Here is a 20,957-nt window from a genome sequence, read left to right on the forward strand (position 1 = left end):
TAAATGATTCAGTAGATAATTTGCCCTTATGCTTTTCTAGATATTTTTAGTATTCAGCAGTTTTAGCATATTTTGCTCTTCTAAAATTTAATTTAATCTTATAAAAATTATAGTAACTCCTACAGTCTAAATGATTATTATTATTATTATTATTATTTGTCAAAGTTTAGAAAATATTATCACATAAGTGCACAGAAGTTCTACATGGGGAATCTGAAGTAGTGTTGGTAAGGCTAACATACAGAGAATAATTTACTGTAACAGGGCAGATAAGTAACAAGTCACCGGTCCAGCAACCCATTCCTCCTCTGTGTGTCAATCGATTTTTCTAAAATTTGATGAATAAGACAAAAATAAACTAATAAATTTTATAGATTAGTTTGGATTAGCGCTCACCTTTTCTAGTTGTTTTAATGGTACACCCATAGCAACAGAAATGAAAAGGTGCCTGTCACTGATATGAGAAGATGTTTCAGATAGTACATCTTTGACAACAGTAGGTTTTACTGAAATAAATACTATATCACTTTTTTTAACTACTAGTGGATTTTCAAATGTAGAAGTAGCACCAATACCCTAGAAAACAATACAACAATTTGAAAACATTTTTAAAATTACACTGAACATTTTATTAATAATATATTAATAAAGAAGTCAACAATGAATTGTCCAACTTTCCAAACTATGCTGGTCAAGTTATGTAATTTATTTTTGAAAAAACCTTTAGGCTGCTCTAATTGTATCTTTATGATAAAATATTCCCTTTTTATTGAAAAAATATTACCAATATTATGAATTCTTTTTACAATATATGGATCTGTTACAAATTATTACCAAAAATGATCAATTAGTCAGCTTAAGTTATCGACATGTTAAAAAAAAAATGTAATAAATTTTAATTCTATTATTTTTTTTTATTAAATATAAAATCACTTGTTTCATTATATTTAAATGTTTTAATTATAATTTTTGAAACAAAGATGCTCATCAAAATAAAGTAATAACTGAAATTTTTAATATTCGTATAATAGCCTCACGATTTTGAAAAATATTTTTTCATCTTTCTGAAAATTTTGAAGCTAATCAATCAGGGGGATTTTTTAATGATTAAAATGCTCACTAATATTGGTTTTAAATAGATTAAAATTGAAATTTAAAAATTCTATAATTTTTTTTAATTTGGGTGCTCCCCCATTAGGGAGGGGTATTAAACTATTTTAGTGACTATTTTTTAACAAAATACATTTTGAGCATTAAAAATTTGAAATTATGAAAAACTTCTTTTTTTTCATTTTGGGGGCTCCGTTACGCACGGGAAAGCATTCAGATAAAACTAATTTTTAAGAAAAAATAATCTGAAAGTGATCATAATAAACTAATTTTTTTAATACAAATATAAAGGCATAATGCTACATAAAAAAAGTTGTAAGTTTCCAGAAAGAGAATGAAAATTTTAGGCTAATTAAAAAAAAAAAAAAAAAAATTGACATTTTTGCATTTTAATGCAATGAATAATTTTCAAGATGGATTTAAATTTAAAATAACTATAAAAAAAACTTATTTGTTACCACAGACCATTGTAGTGAGATGGGCAAACAATTTCTGTTTTTTCATATCTTTTTTTTATTGTTATTATTGAATTATTATTTATTGTAAAATTTTTTTACTGTCAGAGGTTAATAATTATTAATAAATCAATATATTTAAATTAAAAAAAAGAAAGTTAAAAAAAACAAATGAAGTCGGATTTGAAATCTTATGCATAAATAAGTACCATTTATGATATATCGTTGAAAAGCTCTCAATGAGGGCTTATTATTGCATTTAAGAAAAAGCCCAAAATAATTTTTTTTGGATTTTGGGCTATTTTGGACACTTTTGGTCCAGTTGATTGCGATCGAAAAGGGAGGTGTACAATTAGATGTTACAACAGTCCTAAATACAAAATTTCAACATCCTATGGCTAATCATTTTTGAGTTGTGCGAGATACATATGTACATATGTACATACATACATACATACATTCAGACGTCATGCTAGTCAACTAGTCAAAATGGATTCAGGAATGGTCAAAATGGGTATTTTCACTGAAATCTGAAAACCGAATTTTTTTGCGATCACACAATACTTCCTTTACTTCGTACAAAGAAGTGAAAAATACAAATTTCTTTTAAGACTTTTTTTACCAATCTGTACTTACTGTTATAGCAGCATATATCACTAGGAAAGTAATATTACACTAATAATTAAACTAGAAGTTATAGAAAATTTTTTATTTTAATTCCAGTGTTAGTAAAATTAAAGAATTAACTACCAGAACATGTTTTTCAATTATTTATGAATTATTAAAATTCAGAAATATGAACAAGAATAATAAACAAAAAAGTGACACAAATAGAGGTAAGGAACTTCAGTAATTTAGGCTTCTTTATTTTGGCACATGCATTATATTGAACTGTTTGTAAAGAAAATAATTTTAAATTTACTGTTAGCTAATAAAAATATCAAAGTTTCAAATAACTAAACTTATTAAAATCTGTTCATGCAACAAAAGTCAAATTCCCTTGCTTGTCCTATTAAAGTTGAAAATTCTCAGTGGTGAAAAGTAACAAATGAATGAATAAAGACAGGGTTCTTTAATCTAAATGATGTGAAATTTTATTTTTATTTGAAAAATTAAGTTAAAACTACACATAAATTATTTTTTATGCATAAATATTAATTAAATATATAAATAAATTTAATTTTATACTTTTAATGATGTTTTGAAAATAATTTTGTTTAAAATTTCTTTTATTTTGTTGTTAAACATAAATATTGTAAAGTACAAAATAAAATAAGACGCTATTATTCTTCAAGTAATGTTTTAACCATTCATTCCTTTTAAAATCAAGTAATGAGTTACAAATCATGAGCCAGAATGAAAAAGGGTGCATAAAAGTTGCAACTGATTATCAAACAATAATTAACATGTATGAGGTACTCTAACTGTACCTTTAGCAATGGCAAAGAGTTATTAAGGAATAAATTTATAAAATTAACTATACCAATGAGTAATTTTTGTGGCTTTTTAGATGAAGATTAATATAAAAGCCTTAAATCACTAATCATAGAAGTTTGTATTGATTGTCAGTAGCATGTCATAAAAACTATGTCATGATGTGACTGAGAAAAATTTTATTTTTCATCGGTAAAACTACTTATGTAGCAATTGCATGAAAAAAGGCAGATTGTATGCAACATGGATAAATACACTTATCGTTTGATTAGATCAAGAAGTCTCTTATTAAAGTGAAAAAAAGTACAATTTTGTTATAAGAAAACAAAATCAAAAATTATAAAATTAATAATTATTTATAATTAGCGGCTATGGTAAATGTAATTGTGATGGTTGGTCAAAATCTTTTTTTTTAGTTATTTTTGTTTAGTAAATAAACAACCTTATTTGTTCAATTTCAATTTCATAATAGAAATATTCAGTTAATAATCAAATTTCAAAACAGAAAATAATTTGAACTTGGGTTTTTAGGTTTGTCATATTTATGCACTAAAGGTTTCCCTACCATATTCCATTTTATATACTGGTAGAGGGAAAGTCATGTGGCCACAACTGTTCTGACAAACCAACTCACCAACCTTAGAAAACTGACAAAAAGGGTGTTAAGAAAACAAAATAGTAGGTGAACAGCCAAAGAAGTTCTTACTGTTCAAAAACAGCACAATGCTAAACAGTATATAAATCAGAAAATAACTACCTAATTTTTAAACAAAGGTAAATAAATGATTTCCATAAAATAATTAAAAAAAAAATTGAATTTGTCTGTAAAACTGCTGGTAATAATTATTGATGGGATTATAGTGAAAAATTAACAATGGAACATTAGAAACACAAGATTAATTACTTAAGAAGACTAGATTATGTAGATGATATTAAAAAATGAAAGAAAGAAAAAGAAGAAAGACTCTTACAAGATAAAAAGTTTGTAGGTTGTTTTCATGGCTTTAATTGACTTAGCTAACAAAACTCTAGAGTATAAATTCAGTTTCTTTAGTAGAAAAACAACTAATTTATTATTTCATTAATAAATTAAACATTAAAGTTACATAACAAACATCTCAGTTACTTCTTAACGCTAACAAAACTTAAAACTATAATGTTTGAAAATTTCTGACCATACTTTAAAAGATTCCACACTTAGTTTATCTTCTGGAATACAGCTTGCTGTAATATGTTCTCCTTTAGTTAACCCTGAGACAAAAAATTAAAATATACTAAAACCAGTGTTTATTATATTCAATCTACACAGAGTAGAGAGTATGAATATAGGCAATAAACTGACTATTTAGTAACTGGAAATACAAGGTTTGAAAAATAAACCTTTTCAAAAGAAAAACTTGTAGATTTGAAACTGAATAGATTATGGTAATTTTGTAATTGTTTCACATTTTTATTAATTATTAAATAAAAAAAAAGAATTTCATTTTTTTTTTTAATAGTGGACAATTAGTATTTTGTCATATTAACTGTGGATATGCTTCCAATTTCTGTAGCAATAACTTAATCATTTCTTATAACTTCAAAAGATATTAATACACATGTATATTAGACCTTATCTTAAGTAAAGCTGATATTTATGTCAAAGATGATATTTATGTCTATCTTTAAATAAAATTTTGTTTGGTTAAAATTTAACTATTAGCTACTTCAATCAACAAGTGAACAGATCAAAATAAAGTAATTTCTCAATTTGGTTTCAAGTAGAAGATAAATTAATTTCAAGTATGTTATTATTATTAATAAACCGTACTCTTTGCTACTGTATACTCACTTAATTAATTTTAATCAATTTAAAATAAGAGGTTCTTAAAACAATTATGCAATTCTGTTTTACCAGTATTAAAAAGAAATAAATTATCTATAAATAATGTTTTTAATGGTGCCATGAAAATTCAATTTTGATACTAGTCAAAGATAAGAAGTAATATAATATCATAACTGAAGAATTAAAAGCCAATTCATAACACACACACACACACACACACACACACACACACACACACACACACACACACACACACACACACACACACACACACACACACACACAAAATATATATATATATATTTTTATATATATATAAGTAGTAAAAATGATGGAATAAAAAATAAACAGTACTTTTAAATTAATAAACTTTCCCTTAAAAATAATTATTTTCAAAATAATATATTATTACTGTGTTAGGTTAAGTTTCCTAAGCTCAAAGTGAAATTCTCTTGTAAAAAGTGTTTTGTTGTAAAATTAAGAAAAAACTGTGTTGACATTAATTGTAAGTAAAAGAAACCTTTCTTTTATAAAATATTTTATTACCTTTAATAAAGTAATTAATATCACTTTTATAGTTTTTGCTCAAGATGCATTGTTTATTAATTAATGAATAATTTATGATAAACCATCCTAGCAGTAGAGTATTGTATTTATTTTAATAAAATCTCACCTTAATGATTTTCAGTTCATTATCTGTTCATAAGCAGGGGATTTGCAATGATAATTTCTTATCAGTTATTATGAATGTGATAAACAATAAAAAAATTAAATGTAGGAAGGAAACATTTTTCTCCTTCTAGTCATTACATAAAATTGATTGTCTACCCCTAATATTGAATCTGTATTAATAATTATTATTGTTGTTTATTTAACTAAATTTTTAATTTGTAATCCTCTGTTCCAGTCTGCTCAAATTTTAGTTTATAATAATTTTATTATTTCTTTAGTTAATTCAATTTTTCAAGAGTAAGATATTTAAATTTGCTATAATTGCAATCTTTTTTAATGTTAATTTAATCTTTTATTATTTTTTATGTGTTATATATAATTTAAAAAATATTAATAGTATTTTCATTGTAAGTTTTATATATATAGTTTCATTAAGTGTTTAATGCAGTAAACTTATATACTTTATTGTAAGATGTGAATTTAATTTTATATATTGATGTATTTATATAATCCATGCAGTAATAATTATTTATATAAAAAAATTTAGAAAGTTTTAGTCTCCTATCAATCAATAAATGATAAATAAAGAATAAATAATCAAGTATAATGATAATATTATTATTGGTAGAATGAAATATATTTTGTGCTTCTGTAAAATAAAAATCACTATAATTTAAAAAATTAATTGGTTTATTTGTTTTTAAAACATGTAATAATTTTTAATCAGAACTATGTATTGTTTAAGAATGTAAAACCAGCAGTTATAAATATTTAAGTATACTTAATAGGAAAGTATAAAATGTCTTTAACTTAACCAGTTAGAAACTTTTTACTTTATTAAGTCAAAAGTTTCTCATTATTTTTATGATTAATTCACCACACTAGTTCAAATGTTGTGTGTGAGAATATGTAATAACATTTTGTAGCACACAACAAACCTATCCAATCAGGATTCAAACTTGGAACGAAAGTGTGAAATGCTCTCACTTTGCCACAGAGATTGGCAGAGTAGTATAGTTATAACACTTAAAATATTTACTTTCATAACTAACATGTTTAAAAACAGTAAATAATTTATAAAAAATATATTTATTTTAATGTAGAAACACAACATAAAACAACTGATGTAAAAACAACTGCTTGGGAAGAATACTGATTAAAGTACATAATCCTTTTTTACTGATTAAGATAGGTACTTAACTGTCAAAAATCATTCTTTAAAAAATCAAATAATGTTATAATAATAGTAAAAAAAAAAAAAAAAACATATGATGCTATAAAGTGTTTTTAAATTTTAGAATTAACAAAGCACCCCACCAAGCTGAGTGGTTAAGTCGTCAATGCAAATCAGCGACTTCAAAGTGAGAGTTCTAAGATTCAAGTAAAGGCAGTTACTTTTACATCGATTTGATTACTAGAGTGTGGATACCGGGTGTTCTTTGGTGGTTGGGCTTCAATTAACTACACTTCTCAGTAGTGGTCAACCTAAGACTGTTGAAGACTACACTTCATTCACATTCATGCATATCATTCTCATTCATCATCTGAAGTAACACCTTACATTAGTCCCAGAGGATAAACAGAAAAAGAGAGAGAATTAACAGAGTGAGAGTTTGTATCAGTATATAGTATTGAGAAATCTAACTATTTGAAACAGGTATTGTTTTAAAAAGTTATGATTTTTGCTCTCTGATGACCAGAGAAAGGAAAGGAGGAAAGTATGCTTGTTCTGTACATATCCATATTATTAATTAAAAATGAAGTATAGTTGAAACCTCAAAACCAAAAAAAAAGGTAATGTCATAAAATGTACAAAATGATGTTAATAATTCAAATAAAAATAATTAATTACAGTAGCACGCAAACTAATCAAACATACAACATTTTTTGCTTCTTATATTACTGTATTTACACTTTCTGACCACAGCCATTATTTATATAAAAGTTATGTGAGGTTGTGTTATTTGTTTATTTAGAAACGAGCATGTTAAATAGTCATTTTAGGGAAATCTATTCAGTTTCTTGTAATAAAACAACAATTTTGTGTCTTTCATACTTAAGTAGTACATACAAAATAGTGGTTGTATTCTCTCAGAAAACATTGAGAAATTGTCTCTATTTTGATGGATACGAATTAAAAAAAAAAATATATATATATACAATTACAAATAGTTTTTGATTGTGGTGATTTTCTTAAGATTGTAAATAATATTTCAAAGCAGGATAAAAGTTGGCTCCTTTTACTTCAAAGAAAGAGCAAGCGAGGGTGAAGTGAAAATAGTCACAAAATCAATTATTAGTATAAGAAAGTGTAATTAATAGACTATCTGCTTTTGCCTTACATCAAGAACTCTCAGCCAGTGAAAGAACTGTACAGATTTAAAAACTGTTTGATGCATACTGCTTGATAATTTTTTAAAAAAATACTAGCAAATATGTATTGTATTAAAACATTGAACTCATTAAACTAGTATTACATGTAGGTTAATATTAAATTTTAAAATTAACTTTGCTAAACTGCACTTGTGATGTAATTTAAGTTAAAGGAATGTATTATATAAATACAGGAAAAACTAAAAAAAATGAAGTAAACAACAAAGAGGATTTAGACATTTAGATGATAAGGACAAGTGAAGGGAGAACAGAAAAAGTAAAATTATAGATAATTGAGAATTATGGTGACAGAAAACTGGAAGAGTGCAATGGAAATCAAAGGAAGGATAATGGAAAAGGAAGCCTTCAGAAAGAAGAGAAAATTATTATGTAGTAAAAATCAGGACTTAAGTTAAAGAAGCCAAACATCATGTACAAAGTGTCTTGTGCAGAAGTGAACTATAAACAATGCAAAAGAGGGAGAGGAAGCATTGAGGTTTAGAGATGTTGATATGGAGAAGGATGGAGAAAGTAAGATAGAAGGCATAAAAAAAGGAATTAGGAAGTAGTGAACAGGATTAAAGAAAGAGAACTTTAGGATTAAATAAAGAAAAAGATAATCATGCGAGAAGTACATGGAGGAAAAAAAAGTGGTTAGAATTTATGGTAAGAGGAGATAGAATCTTGACAATTACTTTGGAAGAGTCAGTAGAAGGTAAAAGGAGCTGGCAAAGAAGAAGTATGACATTAACAGATTAGGTGAAGATTGGAAATTAAAAAAGATAAAGAAGAAGGCTTGGGACAGAAACGGATGAAGACAACATTGCAAAAGGAACCTGCCATCAGGCAGAACCCCAAGTGATGATGATGTTCTAGATATTTACAAATTGTACAGGTATATAAATTTCTCTAATTAAAATTACATTATATTAAATAACAAATGATTTCAAATTAATTTTCCTGACTATACTGTAAATAATACTGTTCTAAGAGAAAAGGAATTTATCATTTATATAGAATTTGTTTTAGATTATCAGTAGTGATGTTCATATTTTGTTATTTGGTTTTGCACAGGATTCCTCTGAAAACTAAGTTAATAAATATCTAAAATAATCTACTTCTCTTCGTTTAGCTATATTTTTCCAAATGCTTCTTTCGTCATCTATTTGCCGCAACACCTCTTCATTTGTCACTTTAACCACCCATCTGATTTTTAACATTCTCCTACAGCACCACATTTTAAAAGCTTCTAATCTTTTCTTCTCAGATACTCCGATTGTCCAAGCTTCACTTCCATATAAAGCGACACTCCAAACATATACTTTCAAAAATTAATAAAATTAACATATACTTTCCTGACATTTAAATTAATTTTTGATATAAACAAATTATATTTCTGACTGAAGGCTCGTTTCGCCTGTGCTATTCTACATTTTATATCGCTCCTGCTTCGTCCATCTTTAGTAATTCTACTTCCCAAATAACAAAATTCTTCTACCTCCGTAATCTTTTCTTCTCCTATTTTCACATTGAGTGGTCCATCTTCGTTATTTCTACTACATTTCATTACTTTTGTTTTGTCCTTGTTTATTTTCATGTGATAGTTCTTGCATAGGACTTCATCCATGCCATTCATTATTTCTTCTAAATCCTTTTTACTCTCAGCTAGAATTACTATATCATCAGCAAATCGTAGCATCTTTATCTTTTCACCTTGTGCTGTTACTCCAAATCTAAATTGTTCTTTAACATCATTAACTGCTAGTTCTATGTAAAGATTAAAAAGTAACGAGGATAGGGAACATCCTTGTTGGACTCGCTTTCTTATTAAAGTTTCTTTCTTATGTTCTTCAGTTATTACTGTTGCTGTTTGGTTCCTGTACATGTTAGCAATTGTTTTTCTAGCTCTGTATTTGAACCCTGATTTTTTTAAAATGCTGAACATTTTATTCTAATCTACATTATCGACTGCCTCTTCTAGGTCTATAAATGCCAAGTATGTTGGTTTGTTTTTCTTTAATCTTCCTTCTACTATTAATCTGAGGCCTAAAATTGCTTCCCTTGTCCCTATACTTTTCCTGAAATCAAATTGGTCTTCTCCTAACACTTCTTCCACTCTCCTCTCAATTCTTCTGTACAGAATTCTAGTTAAAATTTTTTATGCATGACTAGTTAAGCTAATTGTTCTGTATGCTTTACATTTATCTGCTCCTACTTTCATAACTATAACACATTTTTTGAAGTCTGACGGAACTTCCCCTTTTTCATAAATATTACACACCAGTGTGTATAATCTATCAATGGCTTCCTCACCTGCACTGAGCAGTAATTCTACAGGTATTCCGTCTATTCCAGGAGCCTTTCTGCCATTCAAATCTTTTAATGCTTTCATAAATTCAGATCTGAGTACTGTTTCTCCCATTTCATCCTCTTCAACTTCCTCTTCTTCCTCTATAACACCATTTTCTAATTCATTCCCTCCGTACAACTCTTCAATATATTCCACCCACCTATTGACTTTACCTTTCGTATTATAAATCGGTTTACCATCTTTGTTTAACACATTACTGGATTTTAATTTATGTACCCCAAAATTTTCCTTAACTTTCCTGTGTGCTCCGTCTATTTTACCAATGTTCCTTTCTCTTTCCACCTCTGAACACTTTTCTTTAATCCACTCTTCTTTCGCTAGTTTACACTTCCTGTTTATAGTATTTCTTAATTGTCGGTAGTTCCTTTTACTTTCTTCATCACTAGCATTCTTATATTTTCTACATTCATCCATCAGCTGCAATATATTGTCTGAAACCCAAGGTTTTCTACCAGTTCTCTTTGTTCTGCCTAAGTTCGCTACTAATTTAAGAACATTCTCCCATTCTTCTTCTAAATTTTCTACTTTATCTTTTTTACTCAGACCTCTTCCGATGTCCTTCTCAAAAATCTTCTTTACCTCCTCTTCCTAAAGCTTCTCTAAATTCCACCGATTCATCTGACACCTTTTGTTCAGGCTTTTAAACCCCAATCTACATTTCATTATCGCTAAATTATGGTCGCTATCAATGTCTGCTCCAGGGTAAGTTTTGCAGTCAATGATTTGATTTCTAAATCTTTGCTTAACCATGATATAATCTATCTGATACCTTGCAGTATTGCTTGGCTTTTTCCAGGAGTATATTTTTCTATTATGATTTTTAAACTGGGTGTTGGCAATTACTAAATTTTACTTCGTGCAAAACTCTATAAGTCGGTCCCCTCTTTCATTCCTTTTGCCCAGCCCGTATTCACCCACTATATTTCCTTCCTTGCCTTTTCCAGTGCTTGCATTTCAATCTGCAACTATTATTAAATTTTCATCTCCTTTTATGTGTTTAATTGCTTCCTCAATTTCTTCATATACACACTCTACCTCATCATCATCATCATGGGCACTTGTAGGCATTTAGACGTTAACAATTGTTTTTGGTTTAGGTTTTGATTTTTTCTTATTAATGATTCTATCGCTATGCATTTTGAAATACTCTACTCTCTTCCCTATCTTCTTGTTCATTACGAAACCTACACCTGCCTGCCCATTATTTGAAGCGGAGTTAATTATTCTAAAATAACCTGACCAAAAGTTGTTTTCCTCTTCCCACCAAACCTCATTAATTTCTACTACATCTACATTTATCCTATCCATTTCCTTCTTTAAATTTTCTAACCTACCAACTTTTTTAAAAGTTATAACATTCCACGCTCCGACTCATAGAATGTTATTTTTTAATTTTCTGGTGACCCCTTCCTTAGTAGTCCTCACCTGGAGATTCGAACGGGGGACTAGTTTACCTCCGGAATATTTTACCAAGGAAGGTGCCTCCATCATTGCTATATGAAAATGCAGAGAGCAACATTTTCTTGGAAAAAAAAGCAGCTGTAGTTTTCCATTGCTTTCAGCTGCGCAGTACTCAGAGGACTGAGTAATGTAGATATGGCCGTTTAAGTTGTCCTGACCTACGCCCTTAACAACTACTGAAAGAGCTACTGCCCTCTTTCAGGAATCATTCCTTAGTCTGGCTCTCAACAGATACCTTTCCGACGTGGTTGCACCTTTGGTCCAGCTACTCTGTATCACTGAGCACTCAAGCCCCCTCACCAATGGCAAGGTCTCATGAGTCATAGAGGGTGTACTCTAAAATGATGTCCTAAAATATGATTTGATTGAATTGTATCATGAAGACCAAATTGCAAGTACAATCAAAATATATTTTATACAGTGCTTGTACAATCCTTATTTTTGTAAATATAATCTATCTATATGAAAGGATTAACATTTTATATGTTAATCCTTTCCTCTTGGAGAAGTAACTTTTAAGAAATGTCCTCTCAGATCAGGTGGCCAGCACTGCTGGCCACACCTATTTCTGCGTCAGATCATTGATTGAACAGTTGATAATGTCCTATGAGATCAGACGGCCAGCACTGCTGGTCATGGCGGTTTATTTGTGAGCTTGAATGCCATGTTACACTCTTGACCCCCCCCAGCTCGGAATGTGTTTTGGGTATTTAATAGATATTAAAACCCCAATTTATTAATAATTTATTTTAAAGATATAAGATATTGTGATTGCACTTTGTTTTTAATAAATTAAAACCCCTTATTTTGATATAAATGGTTGTGTTTTACTTTGTTTCGAATATTACAATATATACAAATGCGTGATGTAGCTTTTGTTATGATATTAAATAATCTAATATATTATCTTCCGTATTGAAAAATAAAAAAAGTTATGTTACAAAGAATGTGAATTTTTTAAACATTTTTTTCACATAACTAGTCATTTAAATTACTTCAATTTACCAATTGCTGCAATAAACTGACTTTTGAAATTCCTACAATTAACAGACCCTAATGAAATATTGGCATAGGCAATCTATAGCTCAGAAAGTGTTCTGTTTGAGCAACCACCCAGTTTTTATGATCTGAACCTATTTTTGTTTATCTAATATAATTGAAACTTATGTAAATAAATAATAACAAATTTGGTTGCAATAACAGATTTTTAATTTATCTCAAACACTTGAATTACTGGATTACAATATTTGAGTTTTACTTATGTTAAATATACAATATTAGGATAGGACTATGAGTTATTGAAATAGATAATAACATATCTGTTAGAAATCATGTTTTGCAAAAATTAGTTTTTAAAATTTTCCTGAGTATGATATTTCTCAAAGCAAACCCCAGGACAAAGCCCTGGATTAGCAGTACAAGTTTTACTGAAGAATTTTGTCTGACGTTGAACTCCTCCTGCACTGCGATTAATACAAACAGCGCAGTCTTTAGTTTTTCTCTCTTCAAGTGAATACATTATATGGAATTTACTGTCCAGTCGCTGTTCATCAACAAAATTTGATGGTCTATCTCTTTTGTTTACATTTCGAACCTCCCCCACTAACTGTTTTATCAGCTGCTTCCTAAACTTTCTTTGTGTCACTTTTTATTTTGGAGATTTGTTGCTACAAAACAAGATATAGGAGTTTACAATCACGTTTTCAATAAGCCAAAAGAAGATTTTCCGCCACCACTTGATTGATTTCGTAATGAAGGGATATGAAGATATGCAATGGTCCATTAAGCCAACTCCCCCCCATTGACTCATTGTACTTACATACAACAGTTGGTTTCTGTACAATTTCCAATTGTCCACCTTTCTTCACCCATCTTACAACCTGGGTTGAGTTGTCATACAGCGTAGTAAGCATTGTTACATCATTAGTGACCTTCCAGAGTAGAAGTGAATATTTATATTCTTTTCAGTATGCTTTGATTTCCACTTTCTTCAGTTTTATTGGTCGGACAACTCGTTCTGATGACTTATTTTGTGAATTTTTTGTGTTTCTTGTTGTTCTCACTGCAGGGGGCATTCCTTTTCTGTTTCGTACAATTGTGCCGGTTATGTGAACTTTCTTTTCATGCAGATTTAATGCCAAGTCTAAGTTTGTGTATAGCCGATCAGTGAATACATGTAGCCCTTAAACTGTACCATAATCGTCTTCCAGTTTTTTCACTAAGTGTAAGACCACTCTAGCAGTGACTCCTAAGTCTAGTCTGTCCATGTTGTTGGTTGTAGGTTTGCCTAAATACGGCTCTAGGGCACAAATATAGCCAGTTTCTGACTCTGATAATATCCAGATCATTATTCCCCATTTAATGGTTTGTCCTTATTTTACATCTTAAAACAAACCCTACCTTTAAAAGCCACTGTACTCTCGTCAACACTCACTTTTTGTTGTGGGACGTAGTATTGCCTATACTTCTTGTCCAAATACATGACTATTCTGCGCACCTTCCCAGAACGTGTTATATGTCCTTGTACAGGGCCACTTGGAGTAGGACTTACGTGAAGATTCGAAAAGATTTGGAGGAATCTGTCCTTAGAAAATATATCTTTAAAGAAAGGTTGATAGTCAATGTAGTCTGCAGAAAAGTAGCCTTCAATTTCAGGCTTGAGATTCATACCCATATTGATTAAAACCCCTAGGAAACCTTTCGTTTCTCGGAGCATAACTTCTTTCCTACACCACCAGATAGATTTTTTGCGTAATTCTTTTGAATTTTCTTTTTGAATTTTCTTTTGGAATATCAGTTTGTTTCATTTACAATCTCGGTAAGTAAACTATCAGTAAAGAATAATTGAAAATATTCTGATTCTGTTTGTGGTATTTGTCCACAAAGTGGCTTAAAGCAACTCTCATTTACATAAATATACTTATTGAATCTTATGTCATTGTCACTCCATTCTCTCCATCCATCTCCTTCAGCATTATTTTCATCTCCCTCAATGTCTCCAATAACCTGATCTTCCTCCCCTTCTGCAATTCCTTCCAACTGTTCTCCATTCACCTCTCCGATATCTTCAGTGTGTTCTTGGTTCATACACTATTATTATATTCTTCAAACTGTTTTTCAAATTCATTCTCATCAGACAATACATTTACACCATTTCAATTTAGTACTTCTTCATCGAACAGATTACCAATGTCAGAATCAATATCACACATGATCAGAATCATAGTTACTATCTAGTTCGTCTTCCAAAGCATCTTGTATATCATCGGAATTATCGAGTAAATTGCTCATTTTGCTAGTAAACACATGTCCTAATTCTAATATTCACAAACCAAATAGCTGTGCGAAAGAATAACTAATGGACTAAAATTTACATATTTACAGTATTTTACACTAAACTCAGATATTTGCAGTAATTAATCATTTGAGTAATAAATAACTGCACTAAAACAATCAGTACACAATAGGCTGAATAAAGTAAGGTTAGACTCACTACCCGTGAATTCAAAGCAGATGTTTACATATTTCTACCGCGAAACTGAAACTGAAGTGTTGCCAACTTATAAAACATCATCTCGACTGAGTTAAACAGTTGTTTGCTTTTTCCAAAGCCAACCGAACAATTTACATCTAAAATACAAAAAAGATGTCAAATGACCACCAGTGTTAGCCAATCGAGTGCGTAGGGAAATTATTAGTGGCCAGCACAGCTGGATATCCGATCCCAGAGGACAAAGCAATTAAAACCTGCCTGAGCTGAGACAAAAATGGTAACTGCCACCAGTGCTGGACATCCGATCTCAGAGGACAAAATTTAACTGAAAAATGTCGGGTTGTTATGGAAATGGCAGTGGCCAGCATTGCTGGCCACCCAAGGGAAAAGGGTTAAGTAATTTATCAACACAGGCCTGGACCAAAATTAGTTATGAACTTCAACCCTCATTCCAGCAAAATGTTCTAAAAAGCCTCATTCTGCAATTAAACCATTTAGAGATTGTGCTCTGAGAATTATTTACATTTTTAATGATCTAAGGTACGGTTAGTCTAATATTTTTTATTATCCTACTGGCATTCTATCTCTATTTTTATTTAATTCAGGATACTACTTCCTGAGATATTCTAGGGGTAGTGAAACCATTAGAGTCAATGACTCATACATGGCTTACTGCTTATTAGGACCTGATTTATCTTCTTTAAATAGCAATTATTTTGATTAATGTGATTGTATTGAAATATGTCTATAATTTAATTTTCTATATTAATAAACACTAAGAGTAAAGCACATGTACTACTAAATTTACACTAAAGAAACAACAAACTAATATTAAAGACTGCCAGTAAATTTGGAAGAACTAAAAATAATATACTGAGAAAAAACAATTGTAAAAAGCTCCATCAACCACTAAGCAAGCAGTTATTCTAACACTAGGAAGAAGCAAGTAAAATAATCTATAGTGACAATAGTACTACACAGTCTATTATTCTGTCAACCTCTGCAACAGTGATAGCATTTTATTCTTTCTCCAGAAGGTTCAGGGTTAGAATTTTGATAAGGTTTTCCAGTTTTCACATAAACTGTGATTATCCTGTACTAATTGTGATTATGTGGACATTATCCTGTAATTAATAAGAAAATAAGATATTTAATACTTCTAAAAAAAATTTGCAAGATTAATATAAATCCTGTATTTTGTTTATTATGACAAATTATAACACAAAAAAGATAAAACTGTATCAATAATTGAAAATAACATTTGAATTTTCAAGTTTTAAAATATTACTATTTTAAGGACCATTTTTAAGTCATTTAAATGTATGATTATTTTTATTTAGATTTAAGTACTCATTTTATTTGCATATTATTGCAATTAAGTTTCAATTTTTATAACCTTGTCCAGTTAATTGTCAGAATGAGAAAAAATTGATAACTTTGACAGAATTGTAATTTGGGTGTCACTAGATTGTGTGAAAATATAATGTTATAGAAAATTACAATTTTATAATAAAATTTAATTCAGGTATTATGTTTTATGATCTTTTTTAGTGTATAAAGAATATTAAATATTGCAATCGATAAAAAAATTAAATTAACCATACTTTATTAAGTGATATACAAATAAAAAAGCTATTTATTTATTTTTTAACATAGAAGAATTTAATTTTCATGTTGATTCGTATATTAGTTATGTAATTATGATAGAAATTAAGATAAAAATTATTATATGGAGAAATTAAATAATTTTTTTATTTTTAATTAGCACAATCTGAAATTTGTTATCATATAAAAATAGCAACAAATTGCATTTTATTTTTGTCTTAAGTATACAATGCCAATTTATTTAATTTTTTTAATGAAGTGAAGGATGTTAATTACTGAAATTTTCAAAAAAATATCAATATTATAAGATAAATAATAAACAGCCATCATATATAGGCTGTGTATACCATGTGTGTCACATTTATGACAAATAACTATATTAGGTAATTTAGGAAGTTTTGTGAATAAATTTGTCAGAATAACACAGCTATGATTTTTTTAATGTATTTAGTGAGTAATATTATTATTAAACTATTACATTATTCTCAGTTGGTTTTAAGTGATTTTTTTCATCAGGAACTTTTTTCTATTTTTAAATATTAAAATGAGCGTCTTATGACTTGATATGAGTATAAGATGAGTAAAAAGTTGAATTTAAATCAAACCTAAACCAATAATCATATATTACTTTTTACTGATAAAATGAGAAAAGAAATCTATAATTGAACAAAATATTTTTCAATTTTTTTTTTTTTTTAATCATAGGTACTAATGTAAGGTATTAATTTTTTCATGAAATTTGAATCTATTTGAAACAGGTTACATTCAAGTAATGTTTTTCTATGGACCTCAACAAATCTGGTAGTTTGTAAAGATATTTTGTCTTATAATTATTAATGTTATAATTGCTTTTAAATATCTAGAGTGATTAAATTGCTTTTAGACTCTATTTTTCTATGTCGATTATTACTTTGTAAGTAAGTAATTAAGGAAATAATTTATTAAAGAATAATTAAGTCATTAATCATAGATAATTAAAACACTGACTATGGGTTTCATATTTCATTGTTCCTTACATGAATCAAAAGGACTTCATTTGTAACCTAAAAAAATTTCTAAATTTTATTTGGATGATAATCCCAGATAAACTAATATACATTTTATTTGGACGTTATAGGTAAAGTATCTATTATATATGATATTATATATATTATATGAGATTAATAACAATAATATACGATATATTGCTCTCATAAATTTATTATCTTCTAGTGAATAAATTAATCATAGAAAAATTACATTTTAGCTTACTTTTATTTTACAAATGTAGTAATATTGTTCTAAGAGAGGTGCACTTAACTTCAGTAGAGATGATGGCTCTAAGTTGTATTATTTATCATGGTAGTAGCATTTATTTTCTTTTTTGTCAAATTTACATTTATAGGTTATGTTACCTTTATGTGCATTTTTAACACAACTGGAATGGTTCATTGTTGATATTTTTTACTTTTTATAATCGCTAATAGTAGCATATACATTAAAATTGAAAATGGATGTAGTATTACACTTTTGAGTGCCATTTAATATTTTTATAATTTGAAATCATTTGTTAGTTTCTTTATATTTCTTTTACCTCTTTACACTGTTTTAAAGATAAGATCTAAACCATAATTGACTAAGTATTTTTTATCTGCATTTTCCAATTGTCACACATAAAATTTAAAAATACTCATAATTTTAAAAGCAATATTTTTTCTGCTAAATCCAATGCATTTATAAGTTTTTCTTCACTGTCTGCTAAGAATTTAATCTAGTTCAGATTCATACCTATTGAATTTTTTCTGTGAGTTATCAGTCGGTTCACTGGGTTTGGTATTATTATCCATTCATTTTTGTTTTGTAATAATATTTTAACTTTAAAACATATTTATTCTACATCCATAATCCCACTGAGTGGTATTACTTTCAATTTTTTCTAATTTTAAACCCAAAATTTACAATGATTATGCATAATAAAATTTGTAACTTAATCTAGTAAAGTTACTGTAAATTGTAACTACTGGCAAAAGAAGAAAAAAAAGGATCTAATCACTTACATACAATGCACATTATATATGTTAATTTTTTTCTTAATCAGGGGAATTTCCTTCATGATCCTAATTTACACACATTTAGTTAAATTTTCTTTGAAGGAAGATTTACTCATGTATTTATAATAATTATTTTTTCTTATACGAAATTATTTTGATTTTTCAAATGAAAATTTAGATGGTAAAAAATTATGGTAGTGTTTGTAAATGTATATTTATTATAAACTATAAAATATTTGCATGTATGGAAAAATTGAATAAATATGTTACAAAATAAAAATTCAATGCAAAACATTAAAAATACTTAAAAAAGTAATTTTACAATTTATTGCAAAGCAATATTTTATTGCTTTGCAATAAAATATTGCAAAAATTAAAATATTTATTGCAAAAATTAAAATATTTGCAAAATATTGCAAAAATAATGCAAAGCAATATTTTATTGCTTTGCATTTTGTCACTTAAATCAATTTTAAAGTGAAATTTGTTTAAAGAAAATGGTATGAGAATATCAATATTTACACAAATAATGCAATAAATGATTCAAATCATTATAATCTGGTTTGTTGACATCTCAATAATCAATATATACAGCTCTTCTAACATAATACTGATTTGGTTGCCATTGAATGTTTTATTTTTGTACACAATAAGCAATAAAATATCAAACTACTTCAAACACTTTTATAAATTTTAAGATTATTTTCAATATATTTAATTCAATAATACCCATCTTCAAACAGGTATACCATACTGTGTAACTAACAGATATTATCAGATATCTGGACTTTCTTATCTATGGAAAAATTTTACAGTTCTAATTAATTCTAAGTTGAGTTAAAAAAAAACAGAAAAAAAAACAGTTACTACTGTGGTTAGAATATACGAATTAAATTATAATTTCTAAAAAAAAAGATTAAACAAATAAAACATTAAAAACCACAAAAAAATATGTATATTATAAAAAAAACTTTTTCTGTAAATTTTGACTTTTTGAGGATGTTAATGACAAATTAAACAAAAATAACCTACCCACCTTTAAATTTTGTGGCAAAGTCGTCATTTACAAAAGAACCCAATAGTGTTTGTATGTGTGCGTGCACGCGCGCGTGCGCGCGCGCGTGCGTGCGTGTGTTACTTATATTATGAAATATTAATTTTTTTAGAAGATGTGAAAACCAACAAACAACACTATTAATATGAAAAGAAAGCATTTGCAAGAAATGCAAAGTGGGAAACCTATCTGTGACATATATGAGTATAAGAATGCAGTAAAATAAGTGATAAAATGAAACATTTAAAAAATCCACAAAGATGTTTTGAAGAAACATGTTTACTGAAGTGAACCCTGGTGGTTTATAACCATAAAACTAGTTTAAGAGCCTGCTCTGAAGTGATATCTATGTAATGCAGAAAACCGAATTGAAATTGGTCCAGTAGTTTTTGAGGAAAATAGTAACAGATACACAACCTCTTACCCCAAATGCATATGTCGTCTCCGTCCACTATGGGTAAAAATATATGAATGTAGAGATAGGATGGTAACTAAGTTCTATAAGACTAAACCGTCATTTGGAATATTATTTTATTTTTACCTCATGTTTTTCAACATAATACATTTTCGTATGAAAATACATTGTATTTAGAATGACTTCAGGATAAATTTTATAAAAATAGGGCTGATTGCTGGAATATGGTTCTTATTTGTTCTATTAGGAAGATTAATGTCAAGGTGAATTGTGAACATTACAATATTGAAAAAATATTCAATATTTGTTGAATTTTAAGCAGGCATTCAACAAAATTGTAAGAAAAGAAATATTGAATGATCTGATTGAGAAGGAAAGATCTCAGATATTGGTAAAGATAAAAATATTATTGATAATTGAGTACTGATAAAAATGTCTAGATAAAATATAAAATTAAGAGGAGATACTAGACACACTATTGATCGACATTAGTTATGAAGTCAAGCAGAGTGATGACCTACTAACAGTATTTATTTAGTGTCCTGCATAATGTAACAAAGAATGGTATTATTAGGTAAAAATCATGGCAAAAATGTACCTGATTTGTACATATGTTGATTACATTGATATTATAGTAAAGAATCCTTAATACTACCAAA

At 28.1% G+C, this 20,957-nt stretch overlaps 1 protein-coding gene across 1 annotated transcript in view; it reads right to left on the reverse strand.

The window, feature by feature from the left end:
- Positions 1 to 20,957, reverse strand: part of P5cr-2 (Pyrroline-5-carboxylate reductase-like 2) — a 51,557-nt gene that overhangs the window by 17,362 nt on the left and 13,238 nt on the right. Inside the window, exons 2-3 of the mRNA XM_075355931.1 lie at positions 4,180 to 4,250; positions 397 to 576 (exon numbers count right to left, since the gene is read on the reverse strand). Of these exons, the coding sequence (XP_075212046.1) occupies positions 397 to 576; positions 4,180 to 4,250 (251 nt within the window). The remainder of the gene's footprint in view (positions 1 to 396; positions 577 to 4,179; positions 4,251 to 20,957) is intronic.

This window comes from Lycorma delicatula, chromosome 1, assembly GCF_047948215.1.
Source record: "Lycorma delicatula isolate Av1 chromosome 1, ASM4794821v1, whole genome shotgun sequence".
Lineage (NCBI taxonomy): Eukaryota > Metazoa > Arthropoda > Insecta > Hemiptera > Fulgoridae > Lycorma > Lycorma delicatula.